Source organism: Chelonoidis abingdonii, chromosome 25 (genome assembly GCF_003597395.2).
Source record: "Chelonoidis abingdonii isolate Lonesome George chromosome 25, CheloAbing_2.0, whole genome shotgun sequence".
NCBI lineage: Eukaryota > Metazoa > Chordata > Testudines > Testudinidae > Chelonoidis > Chelonoidis abingdonii.
The window spans coordinates 10,188,414-10,215,463 of NC_133793.1; the positions used below are offsets into that span (position 1 = coordinate 10,188,414).

Genomic DNA, 27,050 nt, shown 5'->3' on the forward strand with positions numbered 1-27,050 from the left:
TGTCTTGCATATCAATGAGATCTGAACAAACATTCCAGTCTCCCATTTCTGTTTATGACAAGGCCTATCACCTGATTGTACGGCTGTTGGATTAATAGTCCCCAACCATAGATGTAAAGCTAGAGATGCCTCTTCTATTGCAATGTGAGTTTGAGTTGGTATTTAGGTGTGGTGCTTTTGAGTATATCTGATTTAGCAAAAAGGAGGGAGAACAGTGGTTGCAGTAGACTGGAGAACAGTGTACTTTCTGCTTGGACATTAGGAGCAACAGCACTTAACAGTGACATTCCAGATCTGAGAGTTCCGTCTCCTTTGGCAGGTCACTTAACATCTGCGACGGAGTGCAACAGAGGAAGATTAGGGGGGGAAACTTTCAAAAGCATTGAAGTTCCATTTTCAGAATTGGTTGACATATTTTGGAGCTTAAGTCTCATTCACTTTCAGTGAGACTAAGACTATGTCTGCACTGCCGCAGTTAGGGCTCTGGGGATGTGTTGTGCTCTGAGTACACAGGGATAATATATCCATGGCTGACCCAGGTCTGCTGACTTAGGTCCACAGGGCTCAGGTTCTGGGGCTGAAAAATTGTTTGGGCTTGAATTGGAGCCTGAGCTCTGGGACTCTGTGAGGAGGGGAGGATCCTAGAGCTTGGGCTCCAGCCTGAGCCCAAACATATAGACAGCAAGTTTTAGCCCCACCTGCCCAGCCCAGCTGCAGCCATGCCATGTGTCTTTCACTACTGTGTAGATGTACCCAAACTGCCCCATGTGGACACTCCTGGTGCCAACTAAAAGGAATTTACTTTGCGTTAACATAGTCCATTTGAAAGGGGGCTACTAGTTCATCCCAGCAGTGTCCACACGGAGCAGGTAGAGTGCAGCACTTCAGTGTACTCTGCAGTTCACACCCCTGTAGTGTCCCTGTTGTGGCGCAGTGTAGACAAGCACTTCCATTTCATGGTTCAACTGCAGGAAAGCCTCCGTTAGCAAAGCCCACTCTAGCAGAATACAACTCTTAATCCTTGATATTGAAAATGTACTTCTGCTCTCTCCCTATCCTGTTTCCAGGGCTCCTGGCTATCCCAACATGAATCAAGGGGGGATGATGGGAACTGGAGCTCCTTATGGACAAGGAATTAACAGCATGGCTGGGATGATAAACCCCCAGGGTCCTCCATATCCTATGAGTGGGAATATGGCCAACAACTCGGCAGGTAAGCCAGCGCTAACCCCAAGGAGGGCATTGGATTTCATGATACTGAATTGAAATGCAGTGTTGGAAGATTCTGTTTAATCTTCTAGGGATGGCAGCAAGTCCTGAGATGATGGGCCTTGGGGATGTCAAATTAACGCCTGCAACTAAAATGAACAACAAAGCAGATGGGACGCCAAAAACAGAATCCAAATCAAAGGTAAAGCCTGTGTATTCCTGTTACCTTCCCAGGTGATAGGAAATGTGAGAATATGACCTTCATGCACTGGTTTTAATTGATCGTCTGTTCAAAACTTCCATTTAATAATGTGACTATTTACTGCCTGAGTATTTTCATACTGTATTTAAATGGTCCCTGAAGGCTTGCTAGTACACCTTTCTCCCCCACCCTCCATCAGTAAACTTATCCTTGTAATCTGTTATGTGCTGCTTCTGAAACGTTGCACCACTGGGTCAAATGCAGCTAGTGAGATGAATGTCCTTTTTGTATGCAGTACATTAGATCATAATTTAAACAATTACATCTGAGATTTTGGTGGAGAATGCTTTGGGAAAGGCTCTGATTGTGTGTGTGTGTGTGTAACATACTCTCCCTTGTTACTGTATATTAATATTATAGTTGTGCTTAAAGACATGGAAAGTCGGAATCAGGGTCCCATTGCATGGACGTTGTACAAACACATAGATGACATGGTCTCTGCCCCAAGAAGATTACTTTACTTTACCCTCTCCCTCAAAATTATCTGTTGTACGGATGCCACTCTCTCTCCCCTTGGCTCTGTAGAGCAGTTACTTAAGAAATGGGAGAGAGTCTGTTTTCTTGCTGATAGGGTTAGAGACAATCTAAACCAACATAGCCATGTCAGCTAGCCTCAAATCCTGGAAAGGCAGGAGGAGGAGGAAAGTGTTTTACAAAGAGCACAACAACTTGTTCCCGCCACAGTCACCTAATTCTCTTCTCAGCGTCGTCTTCAGCTGATGACTTCAAGGCATTCTAGGACTGCCTCAAGCGCATGGCAGAGACTTTAGATCGGGGTAGGCAACCTATGGCACGTGAGCTGATTTTCAGTGGCACTCTCACTGCCCAGGATCCTAGTCACCGGTCCGGGGGGCTCTGCATTTTAATTTAATTTTAAATGAAGTTTCTTAAACATTTTAAAAACATTTACCTTACATACAACAATAGTTTAGGTGTATATTATAGACTGTCTAAAAACGTTAAAATGTATTACTGGCACATGAAACCTTAAATTAGAGTGAATAAATGAAGACTCAGCACACCACTTCTGAAAGGTCGCCGACCCCTGCTTTAGATATACCTCTGGAAATGGTGCAGGTTCCCAGACTGCAGGACATCTTGCACCCATCCGTGCCTGGTAGGCTCTCCATGTCTATAAAGGAGGGACTACTGGAACCTACGAAAAACCTGTGGCACGCACAAGCATCCGTTATGACTACATCCACACTTTGTCACTTTCAAGGGATTTTGAATATCTTTGTTCCCATCCGGTACCACATTTGCTTGTAGTAGCTGCGGTCCAAGAGATATTGAAGCAATAGGGACCTCCCAAATCCACACCCAGGGAGAAAGGTCCAGTCTGAGTCTATTCAGATGCAAAATTTTCATCTACCAGCCGCCATATGCTCCAGATGCTTCTGTCTAATACCGTTATTTCAGTTGGAACCGGCTGTCTCAGTTTGTGGACATGCTACTTCCAGGAACACAGAGAGGAACTAGAGAGTATGTCTGAAGGACAGCTGATAGCCCTCATATCCTTATAGGCTGCACTGGATGTGTCCTGTGCAGCAGCACGTTCTGTGAGTACATTGGTTGGTGTGAGACGATCATCCTGGCTCCAGCCTGGGGCAGTCCAAACAGCAACTGAGGATCTTCCCTTTAAGGGCAACAAGTGCTGTAGTTCAAAGACAGATTCCATTTCTTAAAGGACTCCAGGGTGATGCTGCCCTCCTGGGCCTCTGTGTTCCACCCACAAGAAGGAAGCAGTGAAACCACAGATTTCTTTCAGGCAGCATTCTTCTGGCCCCTCCTATTACTAGCCTTCAAAGGACATCAGAGCTGCTGATAAAGAAACAGAGGTTCCAGTGATGATCCTCTGCCTTATCCTGTGCTGCTGCAGTCTGTCCATCTGTCGGTGGGTCAAGACCTGGCAGAACCTCCAAAGGATCTCTGCACTTCTATCCATCCCTACCTTTGGCAGCTGCCTTTTTGGGGGAAGCCTGGACTCCGATCAGCTTGGATCACTGGATCCTAGAAATTAACAAGGAGTATTCTCTCCAGTCACTTTCTGGCCCTACCCGTTTCCCCATCCTTTTGCAGGGCTCTTTCTCATGTGATACTATTAAAACAAGAAGTGGACTTTCTTCTGCCGCTTGGAGCAATGCAAGAGTTCAGAATTCAGGAGCAGAGCTTTTTTTCATTCCAACTATTTTGCCATCCCTAGAGGAAAAGAGGTTGGTGTCTTATTTTTAGACTCTTTCACTCCTTGCCTTCTTATCCAGGGCCCTACTGTATTTTTTCCATGCTGCAGCAGTAAGATTCCTTGAGGGCCTTCTTTTTGTTTGTCCCCAGATTGGGGATCTCATTTATTAGCATAGTTGATGAATCCCACTTTGAGCCCTTAGCAACTTTTTCTCTTCACCACTTATCTAGGAAGACTGCCTCTTTTAGTGGCCGTTACATCAACTCAACAGGCAGAGGAGATTCAGGCCCTCCATGGCAAGGACCATTGTATACAGTGTTTCATAAGTACAGGATCACACTCAAACCTCAACCCAAGTTCTTTCAATTTCATGTGAACCAATTGATTTATTTCCAAGTGTCTTTCCCCAAACCTCACTCATTGTCAAGGGAAGCTAAATTTTGCACACTTGAGGTTATAGTAAAGGACGGTCTTCCTGTTTTGACAAGACAGAATCATTCAGGAATGCCCCTGGACTGTTTGGGTTTTTTTTTGGCCCTGGCAGAGACTGTTAGACAATATCCTCCAAGAGTTTATCTGAGAGAGTCTCCAAGTGTATGAAGACACATTAAGAGTTAGCCAGGTGAGGTCCATCTAGCCACATTAGAGCTCACAGAGCCTCTGCTGCCTGTTTGAAGACTGTCCCAATTTTTGAAATCTTTGACAGCTACAGGAAGCTTGGTCCATGGATTTACAAGGAACAACTCTTTGGCAGAAGCTTCCAGATGGGATAGCTGCTTTGGTCCTGCAATCATTGTTTAGGTAGGACTGCTACTACCCACCTCCAAACAGACAGCTAACTGCTTGTTAGTCACTGAACACTTGACAAGATAGCAATGCATAGGCATGGTGTCTCTTGCAGGTGGCTTGTGTTCTCTTGGCATCTCTGATTAGCCTTATGCCAGAAAGCCCTACAATTCCATGGGCAAAAGATTTGATGGAATGATGGAAATGGGCTGATGCAAATCCTGTTACTTGCCTTGTGAAAAAAAAATGCTTGGGTACCTTTGTCACCTGTCTTAATCTGACTCCACCCAGGTGTGTCTAGCTTATCCAGACTTAATGAAAGGTAAACCAGTGTCTTTGCAGCTCTTTGTCAGACTCTCATAAGGACTGATACTAGAAAAAAAACCAAAAAACCATTAAAAAGCTCTTTGTGTTGTGGGACTTTACTGTGGTGTTGTCAAAGCTGATGAACACTCCTTATGAACCATGGGAGCTTAAATTTCCTTCATGAAAGGTCATTTACTGGTGGCAGTGACTTCTACCACCAAGTGCTCTAGAGATTATCCCTGTAAAACCTGGTATAAGGGGGATCAAAGTGGTGCTGCAGACTCATCCCAGATTGCTCGTAAGTCATGTTTTGAGTTCCATCTTAATGAACTTATTGCCCTATCACCATTTCCCCCACTTCGGCATGCCCATCTCAGAGAGGCACATTTCCATATATGCCACCTCAAATGGTCCAGGATAGGATGTCTCAGGCTCTACCTGGAGCAGACTAGCGCCCCTAAAAAAAAAAAAAAAAAATCCACCCAATTCTGTTTCTTTTGACATCAGTTTTCTAGGGAACGTTGTGACCAGCGGGGCCACATCTACATGGATACCTGATTGCTCTTATGACGTGGCTGGCCTGGAACTAGAAGACTTTGTAAAAGCTACTTTGATCCAGGACAAGGTTGCCACCACAGTCTGTCTCAAATATTTAATTGTTGACTGCTGTAGAGTAGCTACACAGTCCTCATTCTGCAGACTTGCACGTGATTGCTTGGATTCAGCCTCCAGAATTGAGCTCCCGTCGGGGAGCTTCTACCCCAGACTCTGTTTCCAAGATAGGAGAGGCCAAACTCCTTTTCTTCCCCTTACCTTCAATACAGTCTTTAATTCAGGATACCCCTTACTTTCAGTTGACTAATTATTTTACATCAGGAAGTTTTAATTGTGGTCTCCTTCTGCAAACTTGAAGGTGGTTTGGTGTAGTATTTTTTAAGAGACATCTTCCTTTTATATTTGTGAGTAAAAAGCAGCAAATGCGGCAGGGGAAGAGAGAAATTTCCACCAATTTTGGCATTAGTGGCATTGTTGCAACTTGTGGAAATTCTGCAGATTGAGTCATTAGGGAGGGAAAATTATGAAGGGAAGAGACTCTCTTGTAGGATTCCTCACCTGTCCACTTCCTGTCAGACTTTGGAGGTTTAATTTAAAACCTTACACCTAGTCTTACTTTTCTTTGGGGGATATTTTTGATCCTTGGTACATCTGTAGTAATGTATCCTGGGAGCTTCCACTGGAGTAATTAGAAAATGGATTGACTGAAAAGTTTGGAGGGCAGTGTTTATCGTTGGCAGAGTGTGGTGGCTAACAGGGAATCTGGCTTTCCTTTATCCCGTTAGTGCTGTCCTTGGGGAGCAGAAAACCTTAAGAGCTAAGGGAGTTCCCCATTTCTTGTGCTAAGGAACAAAGGCTCTCCCCTGCCCTTCCCCCTCCCAGTAATAAGAATATCCTACAAAGTCTCTTCAGAGAAGCAAAATTACGGGTAAGTCAGTCTCTTGTTTAGAAGAAAGATTGTATCCCCTTGTCCGTCCCTCTTCCGCTCCCCACAAAAACTATTCTGGTGTCTGGAGGAAGCTTACCTAGCTTCTGCAGCCTTCCTACTGGTGGACTAACTTCATCTTCTGAAGTGTGGTCATTGTGATTCTCAGCGGTGTTGTGCATAAAAGCTCTGAGTCAACTGTCCATCTACACCAACCTTGTACTGAGATGTGTGCATTTCACCTTTGGGCTGATTGTACAGCCGCTCCTAATACAACTGCAGAATTTTATCCCTTCCTAAAGTTTTTTTCTACTTTATAAGATGATGAACCTGGCCAGAACTTGATCTGTTTAAATTTCTTGGCTCACTTGCTCCTCCATTTTGAGATCTGCTTTCTCCTTATTCTAGAAGTCCAGTTCCTCTACTACCACCAATGAGAAGATTACCAAATTGTATGAGCTGGGTGGTGAGCCGGAGAGGAAGATTTGGGTAGATCGCTACCTAGCCTTCACTGAAGAGAAGGCAATGGGCATGACCAACCTCCCAGCAGTGGGCAGAAAACCCCTAGACCTTTACCGGCTCTATATCTCTGTAAAGGAGATTGGAGGACTGACTCAGGTGGGTGACCAGAAGCTGTGAAAGTCATCACGACTGTGACTCAAGTGAGATAGCTATATGTTTGTATGCATAACCGCATCTGTCTCAATCTCAAGTATTATATAGGCAACAGGATTCAAGCTTAACTTGATTTGCTAATTGAGTTCTTCTGATTTAAATTGAGTCTGGAACTTGTAAAATAGCATTAATATCGTATTTATAAAATCCAGTGTACTTGAATTAAGTGGATCTAATCGCAGTGCTCATGGTAGTTGCTCCTGTTCCGAGTATTCTGACAGCACTGAGCTCCAGCTCGTGCTTTTCCTCACCCAGCCCAAGAGCAGCAATGATGCTTGCTATGTTTGCATCGCTTTTTAGTGTTGGTGCATGTTGGCTGCCTGCTGGCCTCATGTTTACTTCAGTTTGCTGCTTGGTATTATCCATCTCTGAGGCTCCTTTTCCCCCCCACTCCAGGTGGGTGAAGGGGAGGCTTACTGTTTTGGTTTTGATCCACAGTTTCAGTCCAACTATGTAGCTGTTATGATTGCTACATATTTAGCTAGTATCTAGCTGGGAAATGTGGCTCTGTCTCACCCTGGGCCGGGGGTCTCCTGGAAAGGGGAAATGGCTTGAATTTTATGTTCTGGACTCTCTTTGTGGTTGTCTAGGTCAACAAAAACAAGAAATGGCGTGAGCTAGCTACCAATCTTAACGTGGGCACCTCTAGCAGTGCAGCTAGTTCTTTGAAGAAGCAGTACATCCAATGTCTCTATGCCTTTGAGTGCAAGATTGAACGAGGCGAAGACCCACCCCCAGACATCTTTGCAGCTGCAGATTCAAAGAAGTCCCAGCCCAAGATACAGCCCCCATCTCCAGGTGAGTATAAAGACTACAGACAAGATCCCATCTATTCTGCAGCAAGTTGGATTTAAATTCCTCTCCAAGGTCACCCACAGTCCTACTGTAAAATGGAAATTCTGATGACAATATCAGAGGCATTCAAATTAAGGCTTTTAATGAGCTCCACGTGTAAGTGAATAGAACAGTGAGTAGCGTATTCCTTGTAGTGTGTGCATCTTCGAGTGCTCGTCCCTATGGGTGTTCATGGTGGGTGCAAATGTTGTTGTCTGTGTGCCCAAGACCAGAATTCCTTCAGTAGGAGCGTCCATTGGTCTGCATCTGCCTCGTGCTGAGAATGAGGGATATATGGGGTGTGGCAGGCTGATGGCCTCTCCAGTTACTTTTCTGCTGACTGGGAGGGAACCCTCATGTCTGTAGGAACCTTTTGGGAAAGTAGCACTGTGTGATCACAAAGGCACCCCTCCGTGGCACTGAATACTTGAAGCTTGCGTTATGGGGCTGTGTTGTCAGGTACTGCATCAGTCAGTTACTTTTCCTATGGCTAGCTGCAGGTATAGGTCTCTGTTCTCAAAGCCTTTTTTGTTTTTAAACACAAACTTAAATTGGTACTTGTTGGGATGGTTTTTGGTTATAGACCATTTAGGGGAGCTTTAGAATAGATAATTAGTCTCTGTTGTGTAGTTTTGTTTCCTGGAGAGTCTCCAGTTTGTTCCCTGTTTCCTGGGCATCCTGTCTGATCCAGACTGTACAGAACAGGAGAAAAGTCTGGCTTTAAGCAGTGCATTTTGTGCCCCTTTGTCTTTCAAGAGTGTGATACCTTCTATCCTGTTTGTATTGGAGAAGGCCATTTCCCTGGATGGCTGTTTTGAACATGCCAAGTCTTTAAGCCTCTATTACAAAAGACTAGGTGTACTCAGCTGGTTCCAGGCCCTCCTAATGATTGAGCCTTACAAGCAGATCCTCAGATGCATTTTCTGGTTAGGGCCCCATTTCCATGCAAAGGTAAAGTAGACCTTTGTCTGCTTTGAAGCACCTTAATGTGGGAAAGAGAGCCTTTGGTTCTGGGATGGGCATCTCTGTCCAGCTCCAGAACAGGTGAAAGGGAGTCCTGCTTTGAGAGTACTCCAGTTTTGTAAATCTTGTCAGTCCTGGCAAAAGGAAGCATCTGGGATTGTGTGTGATTCCCCTTCAGGCGCCACTACGGACCTTTCTCTCAAAGGGTTCTCAGGCTCCCTGCCATATTTCTCTGCAGATGCTGCTGCTTTCTCCCATCCTCACTGTGCTTTAACTCGTGGCTGATGCAGCTGCCTCCATCAGTTTATTGGTAGCCAGTTGAGAAGCCCGCTTTGTTGACTTTCCCAAAAGGGCCAAGGGCAGTCACCATGACCTTCTTAGACTCAACAATTTAAAGAGGCAATCGACTCTCTCCACCTTTGGCTCCTATCCACAGTATAACATGCCTGCCGGGTAGGGATGAGTCACATCTGATGTCAGTACTTCTGCTTTGCCTGAATGCTACCATGTCTGCCCCCATTACTCCTGATGACTACAGCTAATTTCAAGAGTTGCTGGTTTGAATAATTATCGTTAGTTGAAGACTGTCCAAGTCCGGGAAGAAAATGCTGCCTATTTTGATATATACTGTACCTGAGACCGAGGAGAAGAACTTACTGTTGACACCTGCTACAGGTAGCTGGCTGATCCCAGGATCTGCACCCTTCATCACCACAAAGGGAGGTTGCTTGTACCCAGTTCTACAGCAGGGATTTCAGCATCTTTCCCACACCTGACTGACTCTTTTGGTCATCTCTGCGGCCAATGGGAAGCCTTAATTACGCCAAGTTTGGTGGTTCTTCCCCTTCTGACAAAACCAGAAAGATTTACTTTTTGGGTAGAAAAACATACCTCCTCAGGTAGAGGCAGCAGTGCAGCATCCTCATTTTTGTAGTTGTTCCAGAGCAGGGATGAAGAGAAAATCCAGTGACCAATATTCTTCCAATTTGAATTGGAGCAGGGATCCACTATGTGCGTTTCCACCAATCCCTTTACTGCCACTGGTGGTGAGAGAGAATTGATTCAGGGCCTGATTTAGCTTGATCAGTCCAGTTGTTTGGAACAGGCAGTATTGCTATATAGGTCTCGTCCATACCAGCTACCTATGCCACCAGGCCTTGTAACAAGAGAACAATCTTGTTCTGCATCCCAAATCAGTCTCTTCAACTTGCTGCTTGGGTCATAGGACATGGATTTCTTCTTGTCTAGCAAATTCTGCAAGGCTACAAAGCATCTCTTTGCAGACCAGGAAGCGTTCCATATTGAAATACTACTTCCAGAAGTGAATAAAGGTTTTCCCTCTCCCACCAGTGGCTGGCAGTTCATCACCATGCTCTGTGTTCATATAATCTTTTATTGACTTCTTACTGTATCTGAAGCATCAGCCTTGCTGTGTCCTTGAACAAAATGCTCTTGTTTGCCATCTCAGAATACCACTCTCCCATAGGCAACTGTGAAGCATTCAGCCACAGTCACAAGATTCCTCAGAGGACTGGATAATGTCTTTCCACCATTCAGGAAACCTGTCCCAGTGTGGGATTAACTTCACTGTATTCCACAAGATGAAACTATTTTGTCATTAGGCAAAAATTTTGCCTAAAGCAGCGTCTGAGTTAAACTTAAACCAGACTGCTGATCTCTTCCAGCTTTCTTCGCAAAACCTCATTCTTTCCAGCAGGAAAATGAGGCTACATAACCAAGGTGTTAGGAGGGTTCTGAGTTTATTTGGTTAGGACTAAGGCATCTAAGAGGGAGTTTTTCAAACAGTGGGTCGCGACCTGCTACTGGGTAAGGCAGTGAGTCATCTTGCTCTGGTCAGCACTGCCGACTGGGACATTAAAAGTCCCGTTAACAGTGCTCCCCTACCTTTTCTGACACCGCACTGTGCTCCGGAAGCGGCCAGCAGTGAGTCCTGCTTCTAGGTAGGGGGAGGCCATGGGGCTCCACACACTACCCCTGTCCTGAGCACCAATGGGAACTGAGGGGAGGGGGCGGTGCCTGCAGGCAAGAGTCACGTGGAGCCGTTTGCATGCCTCCGCCTAGGAGCCAGACCTGCTGGTGGCCGCTTCTGGGGCACAGTGCGGTCCGTGGCACCAGGACAGGCGGGAAGCCTGGCGCTGCATCCTGGCTGCGCTGCTAATGGGGAGCTGCTGGAGGTAAGTATGTGCCCCTGCCCCAGCCCAGAGCCCCCCCAACCCAGAACCCCTTCCTGCACTCCAAACCCAGAACCCCACCCCAGGGCCTGCAACCCTAGCTCAGAGCCCTGATCCCTTCCCACACCCCAACCGCTTTCACCCCAAACCCCTCATCCCCGGCCCCAGCCCTGAACCCCTCATTCCCAGCCCCACCCCGCAGCCTCACCCCATCGCCCCAGCCCTCTGCTCCAGCCCTGAGCCCCTCTCAAACCCATCACGGGCATCAACAATTTTCTTCAGCTGGGTCACCAGAAAAAAAAAAGTTGGAAAACCACTGATCTAGGAAGTTACTTGTGGCATTTGGAGATTAATGTGGAAAGGGTGGCATTTCCGCTTGGTGCCTGTCAATGGATTAGATGATGCATAGCTTTCTCTTTTTCTTTAGCTAGCGTGATTGTACGTGATTCTCAAGACTTGGCCTTCTAGGGATATGGTGGCATTGATGGCTTGCTTTAGTGATGGAAATCTGCAGGTCTGCTGCCCCGGATTCTTTGTACGTTTATGCAGCAGTGCTCTCTTGACTTGGCCTGTAAATCTGATGCTTAATTTCGGAGGACTGTTCTGCAATCATGTTCAATTAAACCACCTCAGCGCACCTTCCGTGGTGGTCTCCTGCATGCTTGACTCCCAGAAGTGGGAAGCTCTGTAGAAGCAACCTTGGAGCAGAGTCAGTAACTGTGTGGTCCTTTCAGAGTTGTCTCCACTTATTCACACTATTCACTCACCCACATAGTTGTCTTTAACAACCTTGGCTGCAAACCTCAGGTGCCTCAGGTGAGTACTCATGCTGTCCCACCAGGTTCCTGAAACCCAGATGGGGGGAGCATCCCACAAATGCGAGTGCACATAGGCAACTCTCTCAAAGAACGTTTCTTTTTGGCAGCTGAATAGAGGACAGTGGGGCATTTGGTACCCAGGAGGCCTGAGTTAGGTTTGGCAGCTGACAGCAGTTTGACAACTAGAACCCAGAAGGCAGCTGGTGGCTTCTAGCACTGTGGGGATGCGTCTGTTCCTCTCTTGCAAACAAGGAGGAGGTGACTCTCTCTTGGTGGGGGAGTGGAAAGGTTTGAGTTCTGGTTTCCAGAGCTGTGCCCCGCATGTCCACCACTGAATGCATTTAAGCTGCCATCGCTGGCATACCAAGTTAACACCCCATGAAGATGAATGGAGGTGGTTCATATCACTCAGAGCTGTTGCTTCAGGTTGTTTGCAGACTACGTGTTTGATTGCTGGCCCTTCTGGCTGTGAAGATCACTTTCCACTTATTTTCATCTTACTGGAGGCTTAGATTCTAATACACAATTCTGCCATTAAGCTGTGGAATACATAGGGATCCATAGAGAAGTGACTTTCTCGGCGTGTGTGGTGGGGTAGGGCTACTGGAGAGTCTAATGAAACGTACGCCCTGCTCAGGCAATCCTCTCTGTAAAGCATGTAGTGTGCAGTTTGCAGGCCCCCTTCTCTCTCCCCCCCCACCCCCAAATAAAAATAAAAAAGGCTGCCTGACTTGTCTGCCTGGGAGGCTGGGTATTGCCTTCCAGACTTCCTCCTCTTCCCCCAAGCCGCCTTGGATTCCTGAGTGTGGATGGCTGGGTGTTCCCTGGGAAGTGCCTTCAGTGGGCTGTTAGGTTGAATTCCCAGGGGATGGAATTGGCTTGTCTCCAACTGTTTGTAAATTGGCGAGTGGGAGGGACAGCAGGGGGTGGGAACAAACAGCCTCTTCCTGTTGCTGTCTGTGTGTTCTAATGCAGTGGAGCCCAGCGCTGAATTCCCAGGAGGGCGGGAGTGGAGCTGAAATGCTAATGAATAGTGAAGAAGGGTGTGGGGGAGGGGTTATGAATGAAGCTTCCTGCTGAGCTTGACTGCCCTTCCTTCTGTGGAGACGTCCCCAGATTGGGAAGGAGGAAGGGCGGGGGGAGGGGGGAGAGGGATAGGGTGCCAGGAAGGTGGGGCATAAACAAACATGACCTGTATGTGACCTTAGAGGATTTTAATGAATAGCTGAAATGACTCATCAAGCAGCAAGGCTGAAGCTGAGGGATATTGGGTGCTGGGAATGGTAACTAATGGAAACATTAATTAAGAGTTCAGCTCTTGCCAGCTGCAAGTAGTTCCACTGGAATAGTGGAACTCCCTAAGCTCAGTGTGTGCTTGGTTACACATGATGACCTACGATTATCAAGTGAGGGTTTTCCATAGCTGCTTTGTCTCAATTGATCCTCCACTTCTTGGCTAAACAAGAGGTTTGTCATTCATTGAAAGTGCTGTTCTTTCTCTGGTCCCTGTTCCTGAGTCTGTCCCAAGATGGCTTAGGAATGCTTCTAGAGTTATCCTGAATGAATCCCCACCAGAAAGGGCATGTCAGATAAGGGAGCCTTGCATTACAAAATCAGAGTGACTTCCATTGAAGGCTGTGGAGTTTCCATCTCATAAAGCCTGTGAGCCTAATGAGACATCAAACTTGCTACCTTTGCCTGGAGTACGTTGGGAACATGAAGGTGCAGGGCTGTTAACCGCGATAGTGGGGTTGGGGTTGTCACTCTTGCTGAAGAAACATTTTAATTCTGTGCAGCCTGGTACGCTGCTAAGCATCTTCCTCTGACACCAGATAATCTGGGGAGCTTGTCCGTTATGGTGTGGAGGTGATTTAAAGGGGTGAGGATGGGACAATCGGATCGAAAGGATAAGAGACATTTTTTTCTGACAGAGAATTATAAGGGCCTTAAGCGTTCTCACAGCTCAGTGTGTTGTGTATGGATTTGTTGGGAAGTCTGGACAGCCGATGGTATGTCCTTGTACTTGCTTTCCTCTCTCTTTCAAACAAGTTCTGTTTTAGAGGGAGGCTTATGAGGGGATTAGAGAAAGGTCTCACCTGTCTGTGTTTTGAGAATGGCCATACCACTCCTTCATGGGGTCTCTCTTGATTTTTTTTGAGTTGCTGAGATTCTGGAGTGTTTCTGGGTAGCCTGTTCTGGCTAGTGCAGATCTACTCATGCTGGCTTTCTCTACTTCCAGCGGGTTCAGGCTCCATGCAGGGTCCTCAGACACCTCAATCCACCAGCAGCTCTATGGCAGAGGGAGGAGATTTGAAACCACCAACGCCAGCATCTACGCCACACAGTCAGATGCCCCCTTTGCCAGGCATCAGGTATTGCACTGCCACATTCTGTCTGCTGCGAGCAGAGAACCTGTGTTGCTGGCAGGATTGCTAATGTTCACTAGCAGTTCTGAGTTGGGGCCGAGATGAGTGTTTTGCTCAGTTGCACAAGTCATGCTCATTTTGTAATAACTGATAGTGAAGCTGTGGAATTGGTAACTATGTCCCATCATCTGTGTAATTATTTCTTCTCTCCTAGAGGTTTCCCTTTTTGAAGGGAAACAAGGATTTTTTCCCTCTTTTGGTGGGTCTGTCAGGAAGGGGGAAATGATCACCCATCTTGAAGGGGAAGTGGGGGTATCTGGGGGTGGGGGGGGCGAAGAGTGGCACAGGACTTTACTTTAAACAGTGTATTCTTCTATTATATCAGGAGTAACTCAGTAGGTCTTCAGGATGCCTTTGCAGATGGCAGTGACCCCACGTTCCAGAAGCGGAACTCCATGACTCCAAATCCCGGGTACCAGCCCAGCATGAATACCTCTGACATGATGGGTCGCATGTCCTACGAGCCAAATAAGGATCCGTACAGCAGTATGAGGAAAGGTGATTGAGCTCTTAATACTCTTTTTATACAGAAGCACTTAACCCATTGAACTGTCTAACCCCTGAAAGGTGCCTTAGGGATATATGCAGCCCCTGGGCCAGAGCCATGTGGCCTCATCTTCATCCATCTCCTGTAAAAGGGGAGAACGTGTTTTCTGATTCCAAGGTGAACTTGCTGTGCTGAGCCTTTCTTTTCCTCTCCCAGCTCCAGGAAGTGACCCCTTCATGTCCTCAGGGCAGGGCCCCAACACTGGTATGGGTGACCCGTATAATCGTGCTGCAGGTCCAGGGATGGGTAACATGGCCCTGGGACAACGGCAACATTATCCCTATGGAGGTCCTTACGACAGAGTGAGGTGAGCGCTTTCTGGACTCTTAAGTTTTATAGCATATCCCTTATTCACAACGGTGACTGCCCTGGTAACCTCTTTCCTCTAGAGGAACAAAGGAACAGCCTTGACAAGTGTCTGTGTTTGTTTGTGTAGGACGGAGCCAGGTATGGGACCAGAGGGCAGCTTAGGAACCGGAACTCCCCAGGCCAACATTATGCCTTCCACCCCTGACTCAGGGATGTACTCTCCCAGCCGCTATCCACAGCAGCAACAGCAGCAGCAACGGTAGGTGCAGGCTGGTGCCAAACAAGCAGCGTTTGCCAGTTAATAGAACTGGTTGCCTCCCACAACAGAAAGGGAGTTCAGAAACCCTTGTCGCTAAGTGTGCACCTAGGCAGAGGGTGATGCACCTGTTCAATCTCTCTCTGCAGACATGATTCCTATGGCAATCAGTTCTCCACTCAAGGCACATCCTCTGGCAGTCCCTTTCCCAGTCAGCAAACCACCATCTATCAACAGCAACAGCAGGTGAGCTCCCAAACCTCTCAGCTTCACTCAAGAGAAGAATGGGGTGATTTACCTGTGGAAAGTTGTCAAAAGCAAATTGTTTTCTGGGGTAGCTGTCTGCTGTACTGATTTCTGTTTAATATTTGAGAGTTATATAACATGTACATGCCCAAACATCATGCAGAACCTTTCCATGTTACTGCCAGTTTCCAAGTGGTTAAACAGGTTTTAATGTGACTTTGCTGTAATACACGGTGTGGTTTCTTGCAGTGTTTACAACATTTAGTCCTATTAGCCATGTTCTGTAAAGTAGGGGCTCTTTGGTACACAGCTAGTACAGTTACTTGTTCCGATTTTGGGAGCCCAGAAGGTTTCACTTGGGGGCCTGTTCTCCCTGTAACCTACTTGTCTGATCCCCAGAGTATGTCTAACAGCTGATTTGTCTAGTATTTCATGTATGGCCTCAGGATCATCCCTTAATAGGTCTAGGTAACTGCCTCTGACTCAGATCCTTCCACACAACCCAGAATTTTCTTGGATGTTTTTCATTTGCAGAGCCCATTGTTGAAGATTTTGGGGTTATATCCATCCTATGAGTGTGTTTATAGATATACAATGCACTTTGCTCAGAGAAGAGTTTAGCGTAACATCCATAAAAACTGAGAGGAAATTTAACTTGCTATTCATGGCAATGCCTCCACCAATCCCTTATTTTTCTTGCAGTTTTGGGATAAATCCTGTCTGGCTTGTGAACATATAGTAGAGGGCACTTGCAGAGTTGTGCTAAGAATAATTCCAACTGCTTTGCAGTTTGTTTGGCTTTGCAACCAGAGCCACAGGGCGCTGGGCCAAGGGTTTCAGTTACGTTGGTTCTCAAGTGTCTTCCTGGAGCTTTAGAGCTGCACACTGAAGCCTAGGTAGACAGCACAGTAGTTAGGGCACAGGACTGGGAGTTGAGATCTGGATTTTAATCCTGGTTTGGTCATGGCCCAACTGACCTTCCCTATGTAAAAAAGGGGTCATGCTCACTTCTGTAAGATGCTTTAAGATCTAATTGTTCCTTTCATCATAGAAGTACAAACTACAGCTTTTGATTCATACCCTATCTGAGATTTCAGTGGAAACGTCTATTCTGCTGTCCAATGTATGGAAGAACTGGAACAGGGTCTGCTGAAGCTGCTGAGGCTGGCCAGATAAGAATCCACACACACATTGTGCTGTGTGGTGACTGTGTACTAAAGGTTGAGGCTGAGCTCTTTTCATAGGCAAGTCTTTTCCACTGACTGTTAGCCTGCCCTGAAAGCATCCTTATGGAAGCAGCTAGGGGAACTCAAAATGCCTGAAGGAATCTGTCTTGGCTTGTAAAATTTGGAGGTTGCTGTCTTTTCAGGCCTCACATGGGAAGGTTGGTCTTATTGACTATTTAGGAAAAAACTGAGCCCACTGCAGGTTAGATAATAGCATTCATATGATTTGGGGATGCAGTCCCACTTGGTCTGTGTAGCTCTGCCACAGAATTCACGTTGCTTTTAGCATTTTATAAATATTCTCCATTACCAACTGCTTTGTACATCTTCCTTGTAGAATTACAAGCGACCGATGGATGGCAATTATGGCCCGCCTGCCAAGCGACACGAAGGGGAGATGTACAACGTATCGTACAGCACTGGGCAGGGGCAGGCGCAGCAGCAGCTGCCTACAGCACAGACCCAACAACCAAGCCAGCAGCAAACAGCACAGCCTTACACATGTCCTGCTGTGGAGAACCAGTATGGGAGTACATATCCTGCCGCTGACCGACGACCTGCAGGAGGGCCGCAGAACCAGTTCCCATTCCAATTTGGCCGAGACAGGGTCTCGGCTCCCCCAGGCTCGACTGCCCAGCAGAATATGCCACCCCAGATGATGGGTGGTCCTATACAATCTACTCCAGAGGGCCTGCAGCAGGGCACCTTGTGGCAAGGGCGCAATGAAATAGGGTACAGCTATCCAAATCGGCAGAGTTCAGGCTCTGCAGCCCAGGGGCCTGCTTATCATGGAGTGAATCGAACAGATGAAATTCTACATTCAGATCAGAGAGTAAATCATGAGGGGCCATGGCCCACCCACGGGAACCGTCAGCCTTCTTATGGTCCTTCTGCCCCGGTACCCCCAATGACAAGGCCCCCACAGCCTAACTACCAGACCCCTCCTAGCATGCAGAATCACATTCCTCAGGTATCCAGCCCAGCACCTCTGCCCAGACCTCTGGAGAACCGCACCTCACCCAGCAAATCTCCGTTCCTGCACTCGGGGATGAAAATGCAGAAAGCAGGACCTCCCGTCCCTGCCTCGCATATAGCCTCAGCAGCCGTACAGCCTCCCATGTTACGACGGGACATCACCTTCCCACCTGGATCAGTGGAAGCTACGCAGCCTGTGTTGAAGCAAAGGAGACGGCTGACAACGAAAGATATCGGTAAGACTAAGCTCCCACTCTGCTATAGTTGTTGGGGATGATGCCTGTCAGAGGACTATCACTGCTTTTGGGGACAGGTTGTTGGAAAGGGGAGCCACCAAGGGAAATGGGTCTCAGGTGGCTTTGTCTGAATCACCCTCACCCCCACCCAGATATTTGGTTTGTCTGCACTGTGGTCTATAGAGCCCTGTGGAATGGGCTGTGCTGTCCATGGAATCAGAAAGCAATACTGAGTGTCAGTCCTTTTTTGTTTCTCAGCACCAGGAACTGGAGGTATCATATGTTTATGTTACAGGAACTCCTGAAGCATGGAGAGTGATGATGTCTCTGAAGTCTGGGCTGCTGGCTGAAAGTACGTGGGCCTTAGATACCATAAACATCCTGCTCTATGATGACAACAGCATAATGACCTTCAACCTCAGCCAGGTGGGTGCAGATGCTCTGAGATACAGGTCTTTTGAAGCACTAACCTGTGTTCAGAATGCTGTGAACAAGATAGCAGAATACAGGTCTTCTCCATCTAGGGCCAAACTTCCAGCCATCCCATTTGCAGAAATGTAACATAACTGTTGTGTCTGCCAACCCTGAATACATACATGCAGCAAGTCTGGTAATTGCAAGCCCCACTACTTTGTCGGTATGCACAGTTATCCACTTGCATTGTGTGCAAATGCAAGGTTTTGCCTGGATGGTGGATGTGTTGTCTCTGCGGTACAAGAAGGGAATAACAGGGATGAGGTGTTCAAACGTACCGTCACAGTAAGGGCACCACAAAAAGCTGAAGGCTGACTGTCTTCTCTGATCTACAATGCCATTTTGTTTTCTCTAGCTGTCTGTCAGGCCTCTTTTTCCTGAAGTTTGGATGCCAGTTCAAGGAAGCTAACCTTCTTCCTAAACTGGTTCTGGCTGGATGTCTTATGCATTGGCATTATACTTACTTCCTCCTCACCCCAGCCATAGCAAAAAGTATGAACTACGATATTGTAAATACTGTTTCAATTGCTGCTGTGTTTTGCCACCCTGTGCTTGAAGGAAGGAGGAGGTGACCAGGAAGGGGGCATAGGGGTGTGTCATATGTTTGGTCAGTGATGGATAGTAAAATACTGACTTTTTTCTCCCCCTCCATCACCCCGTTTTCCAGAAGATGGGAAGTCTATTTGGAGTAGCAAATACTGTAATATGTAGCCAGCATAATAAACTAATTGCCAGTGCTGCTTCAGCCCTTAACTATCTTCTGACCAACCTCCCCAATCACTTATATTGGCCTAGCTAGTGCTGATTATTTTTTCTTCTCCCCTCCGCTTGTTCTTTCTATTGCAGCTGCCAGGGTTGCTGGAACTGCTGGTGGAATATTTCCGGCGTTGCCTGATTGAAATCTTTGGGATCCTAAAGGAATATGAAGTGGGAGATCCGGGACAAAAAACACTATTAGATCCTGAAAGATTCTGCAAGTCTTCAAGTCCCCCTCCTGAAGAGGAGGATGAAGAGGAGGAGCCACAAAGCCCTAACTATGAGGAAGAGGAGGAGGAAGAGGAAGAGGAGGCTGCATTTGCAAGTAAAGACAAAGCACCCCTAGAGAGCAATGAGGAAAAACTAGTCAGTAAATTTGACAAGCTTCCAGTCAAGATAGTGCAGAAGAATGACCCATTTGTGGTAGATTACTCAGACAAGCTGGGGCGAGTACAGGAGTTTGAAAGTGGATTGCTGCACTGGCGGATTGGTGGTGGAGACACCACTGAACACATTCAAACCCACTTCGAGAGCAAAATGGAGCTACCGTTAACTCACAAACGAGCTTCCTGCAACTCTGCCTTGAGAAAACGTTCCATAGCTGAGAGCAATCCAGGAACTAGAGAGGGGGAGAATCTGCCATCTGATGGTCCCCCAGAGAAAAGGATAACTGCTACTATGGATGACATGCTTTCAGCACGGCCAGGCTCGCTGGCAGAGGAGGTGGTCAAGAACTCGGAAGCAACAAAGGAAAGCAGCAAATTTCCATTTGGCAGTAGTCCAGCTCAGAGCCACAGAAATATCAAAATTCTGGAGGATGAACCTCACAGTAAAGATGAGACACCCCTGTGCACCCTCCTAGACTGGCAGGACTCTCTAGCTAAACGCTGTGTCTGTGTATCTAACATCATCAGGAGTTTATCATTTGTGCCGGGCAATGACTTTGAAATGTCTAAGCACCCCGGTCTGCTGCTGATTCTAGGGAAACTGATTCTCCTGCACCACAAGCATCCAGAACGCAAACAGGCACCACTGACCTACGAGAAGGAAGAGGAGCAGGACCAAGGGGTGAGCTGCAACAAGGTGGAGTGGTGGTGGGACTGCTTGGAGATGCTGCGTGAAAACACACTGGTTACGCTGGCCAACATTTCTGGTCAGTTGGACCTCTCCCCGTACCCGGAAAGCATCTGTTTGCCTGTCCTGGATGGACTCCTTCACTGGGCAGTATGTCCATCAGCAGAGGCCCAGGATCCTTTTCCAACCCTGGGACCTAATGCTGTCCTCTCCCCTCAGAGACTGGTTTTGGAAACTCTCAGCAAACTCAGCATCCAGGACAACAACGTGGATTTGATTCTTGCAACTCCCCCCTTTAGTCGCTTGGAGAAGGTCTACAGCACCATGGTGCGTTTCCTTAGTGACAGAAAGAACCCAGTGTGTCGAGAGATGGCTGTGGTACTACTGGCCAACTTGGCACAGGGTGACAGCCTGGCAGCTAGAGCAATTGCAGTGCAGAAGGGCAGCATTGGCAACTTGTTGGGCTTCTTGGAGGACAGCCTGGCAACCACTCAGTTCCAGCAGAGTCAGGCCAGCTTGATGCACATGCAAAACCCTCCCTTTGAGTCGACAAGTGTGGACATGATGCGTCGGGCAGCTCGGGCGCTGCTTGCCCTGGCCAAAGTGGACGAGAACCACTCTGAGTTCACGTTATACGAGTCGCGGCTGTTGGACATCTCCGTGTCGCCTTTGATGAACTCGTTGGTTTCACAAGTTATTTGTGATGTACTGTTTTTAATTGGCCAGTCATGACAGCCGTGGGATGCCTATACCCCCGTGTGCGTGTGCGTGAGTGGAGAACTTAGAAACTGACTGTTGCCCTTTATTTATGCAAAACCACCTCAGAATCCACTGTCTGCCCTGCGCTGCCCTGCTTCTCCCTGGGGAAAAATGTCCCCCTTCCCTTTTTCCCTCACCCCACCCTCAACTCTGTCCTGAACCCCCAGTTCCAGGAGACAAAAGTTCTGCCTACGTAGAAGACTTTTTTTTATTTTAACCAAAGTTACTGTCGTTTACAGTGAGTTTGGGGAAAACGACTTGCCGTGTTATCGCATCGACAGGCGCCAGTTTCATAACTGTTTTTAATGGTAAATTCGGAAAGACAAAAGTGACTGCTGAACTCTGTGTGGTTTATCGTTGTACATTCACAATCTTGCAGGAACCAAGAAGTTACCAGTTGTGAACAGACCTTGTCCAATGGAGGCCTGTGCAGTAGAGTGTAGAACTTCATGTACTGTACACCTTAAACTGTAAACATACTGTAATAATGTCTCACATTGAAAAAAAACGCTGGATCAGCAGCAAGCTGTAGTTTTTAAAAATGTTTTTAGTTAATGTTGAGGAGAAAAAAAAGGCTTTTCCCCCAAAGTATCATGTGTGAACCTACAACACCCTGACCTCTTTCTCTCTTCCTCCTTGATTGTATGAATAACCCTGAGATCACCTCTTAGAACTGGTTTTAACCTTTAGCTGCAGCCTGAACGCTGCCACGTGTGTATATATATATGACGTTGTACATTGCACATACCCTCAGATTCCTTGCAGTTTTGTCCCCCTCCTCCCCACCCCTTTATAGTATGACGAGTTAACGAGTTGATGACCTGCAAAAGCGAGACACAATTATTTAATCTCTTGCCAGACATCTCTCTCTGGAGGATGCTGTACAGGTCTTTGTGTATAAAGTCATTGCTGTCTCAGCAGCCAATCAACTTATAGTTTATTTTTCCTGTTTTTGTTTTCTTTCTAATCGAGGTGTGAAAAAGTTCTAGGTTCAGTTGAAGTTCCTGATGAAGAAACACAATTGAGATTTTTCAGTGATGAATTCTGCATATTTGTATTTCAGACAATGTAGCTAAAAACTTGATGTAAATTCCTCCCTTTTTTCCTTTTTTGGCTTAATGAATATCATTTATTCAGTATGAAATCTTTATACTATATGTTCCACGTGTTAAGAATAAATGTACATTAAATCTTGGTAAGATGTTTGTAAGGGTTTTTATTTTTTATTAGAAAGATGGATACTGTCTGTGTATCCACTGACCCTAATGCCACGTTCTTGTCTGTTGGCATAGACTAGTCATAGTGATGGTAGTTTGGCTTCATAAATACAAATCCTGCTTCCAGGGAAAATCTGAATTTTGTAGTAGAAACTTGGGGATGCATTCATTGTAAGGTTAAAAAAGACTACAACTTAGAGGCAGAGAAACAGTTGCCTTTGGGTATTTGAAAGAAGAAAAATTTTATTTAGAAAGATATGGAGAGAGAGCTTTCTTGGAACTTCGTTGTGTGGACTCTGATTTCCTGAAAGAAAAGGGGGGTTTCCAGTAAGCAGGGTTTTAACGACCTTCAGCCAGCAACCAAATTTCAGTCTATGGCTTGGTAATCCTTGTTCTGGATGTGACAATCTGCAAGTTAATAGGTTCTGGTTAGTTAGTAAGTGTATAAATTTTACTTTAACTTTTCATAAAACATTGCTGGTGTCAATAATGAAATGCCATGTAAGTAGAAAGCCCAGCCAAGGAAAACAAGTGAATTATTTTCATGTAAATAATCTTTCTGTTCAAGAAACCAGAAACACCTCTCATGTTTTGGTAGTGTTTTTTGCTTTTTTAATTCAGCCTTCCTCTCTGACATGTTCCAGTTCCTAACTTTGAAACCCACTGCCCTTCAGTGATTAGTCTTTAACTTCAGACTTCTGGAAGTAATTTCACCTCAATGTGGTGGTGATTATTGGTGATAAGCAGGGGCTTCAAAACCAAACACTATATTTATAACTTTTTTTCTTTCTTGGCTAGTGGGAACTGGGGAATCTTTAAACCCCCAGTTCCTTGGGAAATTGAGTTAATGGGGAAGTGAGCTCATAATAAAGTAGTATCTCTAGTCTTATTTTTGTATTTTTAAAAAAGGTGTGTGCAGAACTTCAGCCCATTTAAATTTAATTTTAGCAATGTGCTAATTACTGGGATGACCACTAAAGTATCAAGTGCCTATTACTGCATCAGGAAAAAGTTGTTGTGTTTTCTGTGTGTAGAAAGACGATCTGTGTCTTTAACCCTTCATTTCTGGTATGTAGATTGTCTTGTCTCCTAGCTGCTTTGTTTAAATGGAGAATCTCATGTCTGGTTCTTGTGGGCCAGGAGTCAGCAACCTCTGGCACATGGCTTGCCAGGGTAAGCACCCTGGCGGGCCGGGCCAGTTTGTTTACCTGCCGCATCAGCAGGTTCTGCCGATTGCAGCTCCCGCTGCCATGGTTCGCCGTCCCAGACCAATAGGGGTGGCGGGAAGCTAGAGCCAGCACATCCCTTACCCGCGCCACTTTTTGCCACCGCCGTTGGCCTGGGATGGCGAACCATGGCCAATGGGAGCTGCTGTCGGCCTAAACTGCCGATGCGGCAGGTAAACAAACTGGCCCAGCCCACCAGGGTGCTTACCCTGGCGAACTGCGTGCCAGAGGTTGCCGACCCGTTGTAGGCATTAGTGAACTAGGAAATCTGAATTGACAGAGATTTTAAACTAAAAGAACCTCAGCAGCAGTGTCCACAAGGTACTGCCAACAGTTTGTGTCCAAGGGCTTGTCTGCAGGCTTGCAGTCTTTCATTGTAAGGGGACTTCAGGTATTCCATAGGGCTGGTCTACGCTACGGGGGAAAATTGATCTCATACGCAACTTCAGCTACGTGAATAACATAGCTGAAGTCGAAGTATCTAAGATCGAATTACTCACCGTCCTCACGGCGCGGGATCGATGTCCGCGGCTCCCCATGTCGACTCCACAACTCCGGGTTGGTGGAGTTCTGGAATCGATATAAGCGTGTTCAGGGATCGATACCATGTCTCATCTAGACGCGATATATCAATCCCCGAGCAATCGATTGCTACCCGCCGATACGGCAGGTAGTGAAGACATAGCCACAGCTAATGGTATGTGGAGAGGCACAGAAGAATGAAGCTGCCAATAATTACCAGTTCCACTGATATCTGCTAATTGAGCCGAGGGGAAACTCCTAGCATGTTCCCCACAAGGCAGATTAATTTATGTACGTTCCAGTGGTCATCTTAAAAAAAAAAAAAAAAAAAAAAAGTACACATTAGCATATATGGAAAATAAGTACAGTGAGAACAAGCAGTGTCCACAATTTGTAATTAGGTTTGACGCAAGTCCCTGACTTTAAGCCCAGCAGAATGCAAGTCTTAAGCTTTGACCTGACATCTACTGTTGCAAGGAATGCCTGTGAAAATTTGAAGCCCAACTCCTTTTCTTGACTTAGGGAGCTTAGGCAGCCTTTTACCATACCCAATAGCAGGAGAAAACAGAAAGCTGATTCTCCCATCTTCTGGTCAGAGCCTGGACTGAAGCATCTTCATGAACTTCCTTTGAAGATATGAGTGAAGATGACTGTCAGTTTCATGTATTGCTAGAACATCATTTAACAGAAGAAAATGCCATAATACCTTTGCAATATTTTGCTAGATATTTTAAACCAGATTACAAACAGAAACTAACATGTCCTAGATGGACTGTGGTGCCCTTATTTAAGTTTAACTACACCTCTACCCTAATACACTGCTCTCCTCAGGAGCCAAAAAATCTTGCCACGTTATACGTAAAACTGCGTTATATCGAACTTGCTTTGATCTGCCGGAGTGCGCAGACCCGCCCCTCCAGAGCACTGCTTTACTGCATTATATCCGAATTTGTGTTATATCGGGGTAGAGGTGTACATCACTAAGAAATACTTCGTGAGGTCTTGGTGAAAGCAAAATCTGAGAAGTCACTATTCACTCTCTGGGCAGGATTTTGAGTGGAGCCTTTTTCACTATTAGTCATGTTAATAACTGAATGTACAAATATGGTACATTACCTAATGCACTGTAGCATGTAACATTGTATAATGTGCTTTCGCATGTTACTGGCCTAAACTGAATTGCTGTCTTAACTTCTGGCTAAGGGGGTGAAAACATTATCTACTATCTGCATTAGGGGAGGTGTACTGGTATAATCACATCATGCAAAATTCCTTAATGTAGACAGGGTTTAAGTGCAGAAGACAGTGATGATCATTGATCAGGAAAGTTGTGGCCTGTACAGAATTGCCTTGGCTGAGTTCTGAGGCTTTATAACTAGAGGGTTGAAGATCTGTCCTCAGGTAAGGACTGTGGCACAGCTAATGGCATAAAGCAGATAAAACAAACAGCATTGCTTTAGTGGAACTTATTGCAATGGTGATATTCAGGTATTAGTTCCTTATGTTCTTCTGGGGAAGAACATCATAGTGGACTCAAGCTGGTACTTGTCAACAACTGTCACTGCCTGCTCTGTAGGTTGCTTTCTGTTGATAGGAAGCTAGTTCATAGTTTTCACTGATGGCTGCCAACTTGTATCACAGTATCGGCTTCTCAAAGTCTTAAACACTGAGCTAGCCATGGAGGCCACTTCCAAGACTTGAAGCATTTTGGTTTTATAGATGCTACTTTATGATGCATCTGTTATGTAGCTATATCTGTTAAATGAGAACAGGATACCTGAGTACCACTAACCTTAAGAATTGGAGCACTCTTGTAGTTTTGTTATCCTGGGGATAATTTGCAGTTACCTTCTGTCCTCTATCTGTTTATCTGTTCGGGGGGTGGGAAGGGGAAGTAGGTATGGAGTAAGTAAAAGGAGGAAATATTTGTGTAGGTGGATGTACATTAAATGTTTAACCTGAGTGATTCACACCCACAACCAAGCTCTTCCTGCTGGCTTTGTGGAGTGAATTTCCTTAATGGTAGATTTTAATTTTCCATGTTACTTTTCAAACAGAGGGCATACTTAAATTGTAGATCTCTTTTAATCAGCATTCTAGATGTCACTTCCACAGTGTGTCTGGTTACCTGCTCAAGTCAGGTTCATTACTTTCTTAAAGGCTGAGATGCTGTTCATGGCTTTTTGTCATGAGCATTCTTGCAATCCAGTCTGTACTGACCATGCACTTTTGACCTGTCAAGCCCTCGCAGCCATACAGGAACAGACCAAAATGGTGAACGATTGTTATCAGTGCCATTCAGCTAAAGCTTGCAAGAATTTTCTTCAAGTGCTTCTCTCATTCGTCCTACATCTTGCACCTTTTTGGTAGAGAAAGTGTTTGTGCCTCAGCACTCTATGGGTTTATTGGTTTTATTTCTCTCAAGTACATGAAACTAGAAAATATATTTTCCTCATGTGAAAACATATCCTTTAATGACTGTCCCTAGATTATCTCGGCTGTTTGCAGTGGTTCCTGATCCTCTTGGTTGCCTATAGTAGGAGAAAACTGCTAAGTATTTAAGAGTCTATAAACTGCAGCTACCGGAGTTCTAGTATCAAAACGGGCTGGTGGGTGATTTTATGTTTTCTCTCCTCACAATATGGTGAAACTGAACTAAGTGGTCAAGGAAGAGCCCCACTCCAGGGCAGCTGGTTTGGACAGACGTTCTCGTGCACCAGGTGTGTAACGAATCGAGCCGCGGTCCCAGTGTCGCTGTCAGAGGAATTTGGTTCTCGTCTCAGCGCACCGCGGGCGGGCAGGCGAGGCGGCGGCCGAGCCATTGCTCTGCCACGTGGGGAGAAGTCTGAGGCTAAAGCTTGTGGCAGTGAGACGGGTTTAAACGGCCTCTGCTGCCCTGGGTCCTGTGGAGGGCGGGATCCGGGGCAGGGGGAGCCGCTGCCCGCTCCAAGCCCCTCAGCGCGCGGCGGCTGAAAGGCGGAGGGTCGCTTGGACGAGGCGCTGCCCGGGAGCGGGGCCCGGAGCTGGCGCTGAGTCACAGACGCTCCCGCCCAGCGCGCGGCAGTGGCGGGCTCGCTGGGGCCCCGCGGGTGGG

General features: G+C 46.4%; 1 protein-coding gene and 1 long non-coding RNA gene across 2 annotated transcripts in view; one reads left to right on the forward strand and one right to left on the reverse strand.

Annotated features, from left to right (window-relative positions):
• The window catches only part of ARID1A (AT-rich interaction domain 1A), a 75,682-nt gene extending 53,492 nt beyond the window's left edge, over nt 1–22,190 (forward strand). The window contains exons 9-20 of the mRNA XM_032802982.2: nt 1,068–1,213; nt 1,302–1,411; nt 6,634–6,843; nt 7,491–7,698; nt 13,947–14,079; nt 14,459–14,631; nt 14,837–14,987; nt 15,117–15,248; nt 15,395–15,491; nt 17,055–17,928; nt 18,224–18,354; nt 19,249–22,190. Coding sequence (XP_032658873.2) covers nt 1,068–1,213; nt 1,302–1,411; nt 6,634–6,843; nt 7,491–7,698; nt 13,947–14,079; nt 14,459–14,631; nt 14,837–14,987; nt 15,117–15,248; nt 15,395–15,491; nt 17,055–17,928; nt 18,224–18,354; nt 19,249–20,964 — 4,081 coding nt within the window. The 3' untranslated portion in view covers nt 20,965–22,190. The remainder of the gene's footprint in view (nt 1–1,067; nt 1,214–1,301; nt 1,412–6,633; nt 6,844–7,490; nt 7,699–13,946; nt 14,080–14,458; nt 14,632–14,836; nt 14,988–15,116; nt 15,249–15,394; nt 15,492–17,054; nt 17,929–18,223; nt 18,355–19,248) is intronic.
• On the reverse strand, nt 22,188–26,533 carry LOC116838014 (uncharacterized). The gene is made up of 2 exons (XR_004376837.2): nt 25,749–26,533; nt 22,188–22,616 (listed from the first exon to the last, which is right to left on the reverse strand). It is a non-coding gene; the product is annotated as an uncharacterized LOC116838014 (long non-coding RNA).
• Nucleotides 26,534–27,050: the final 517 nt, after the last annotated feature.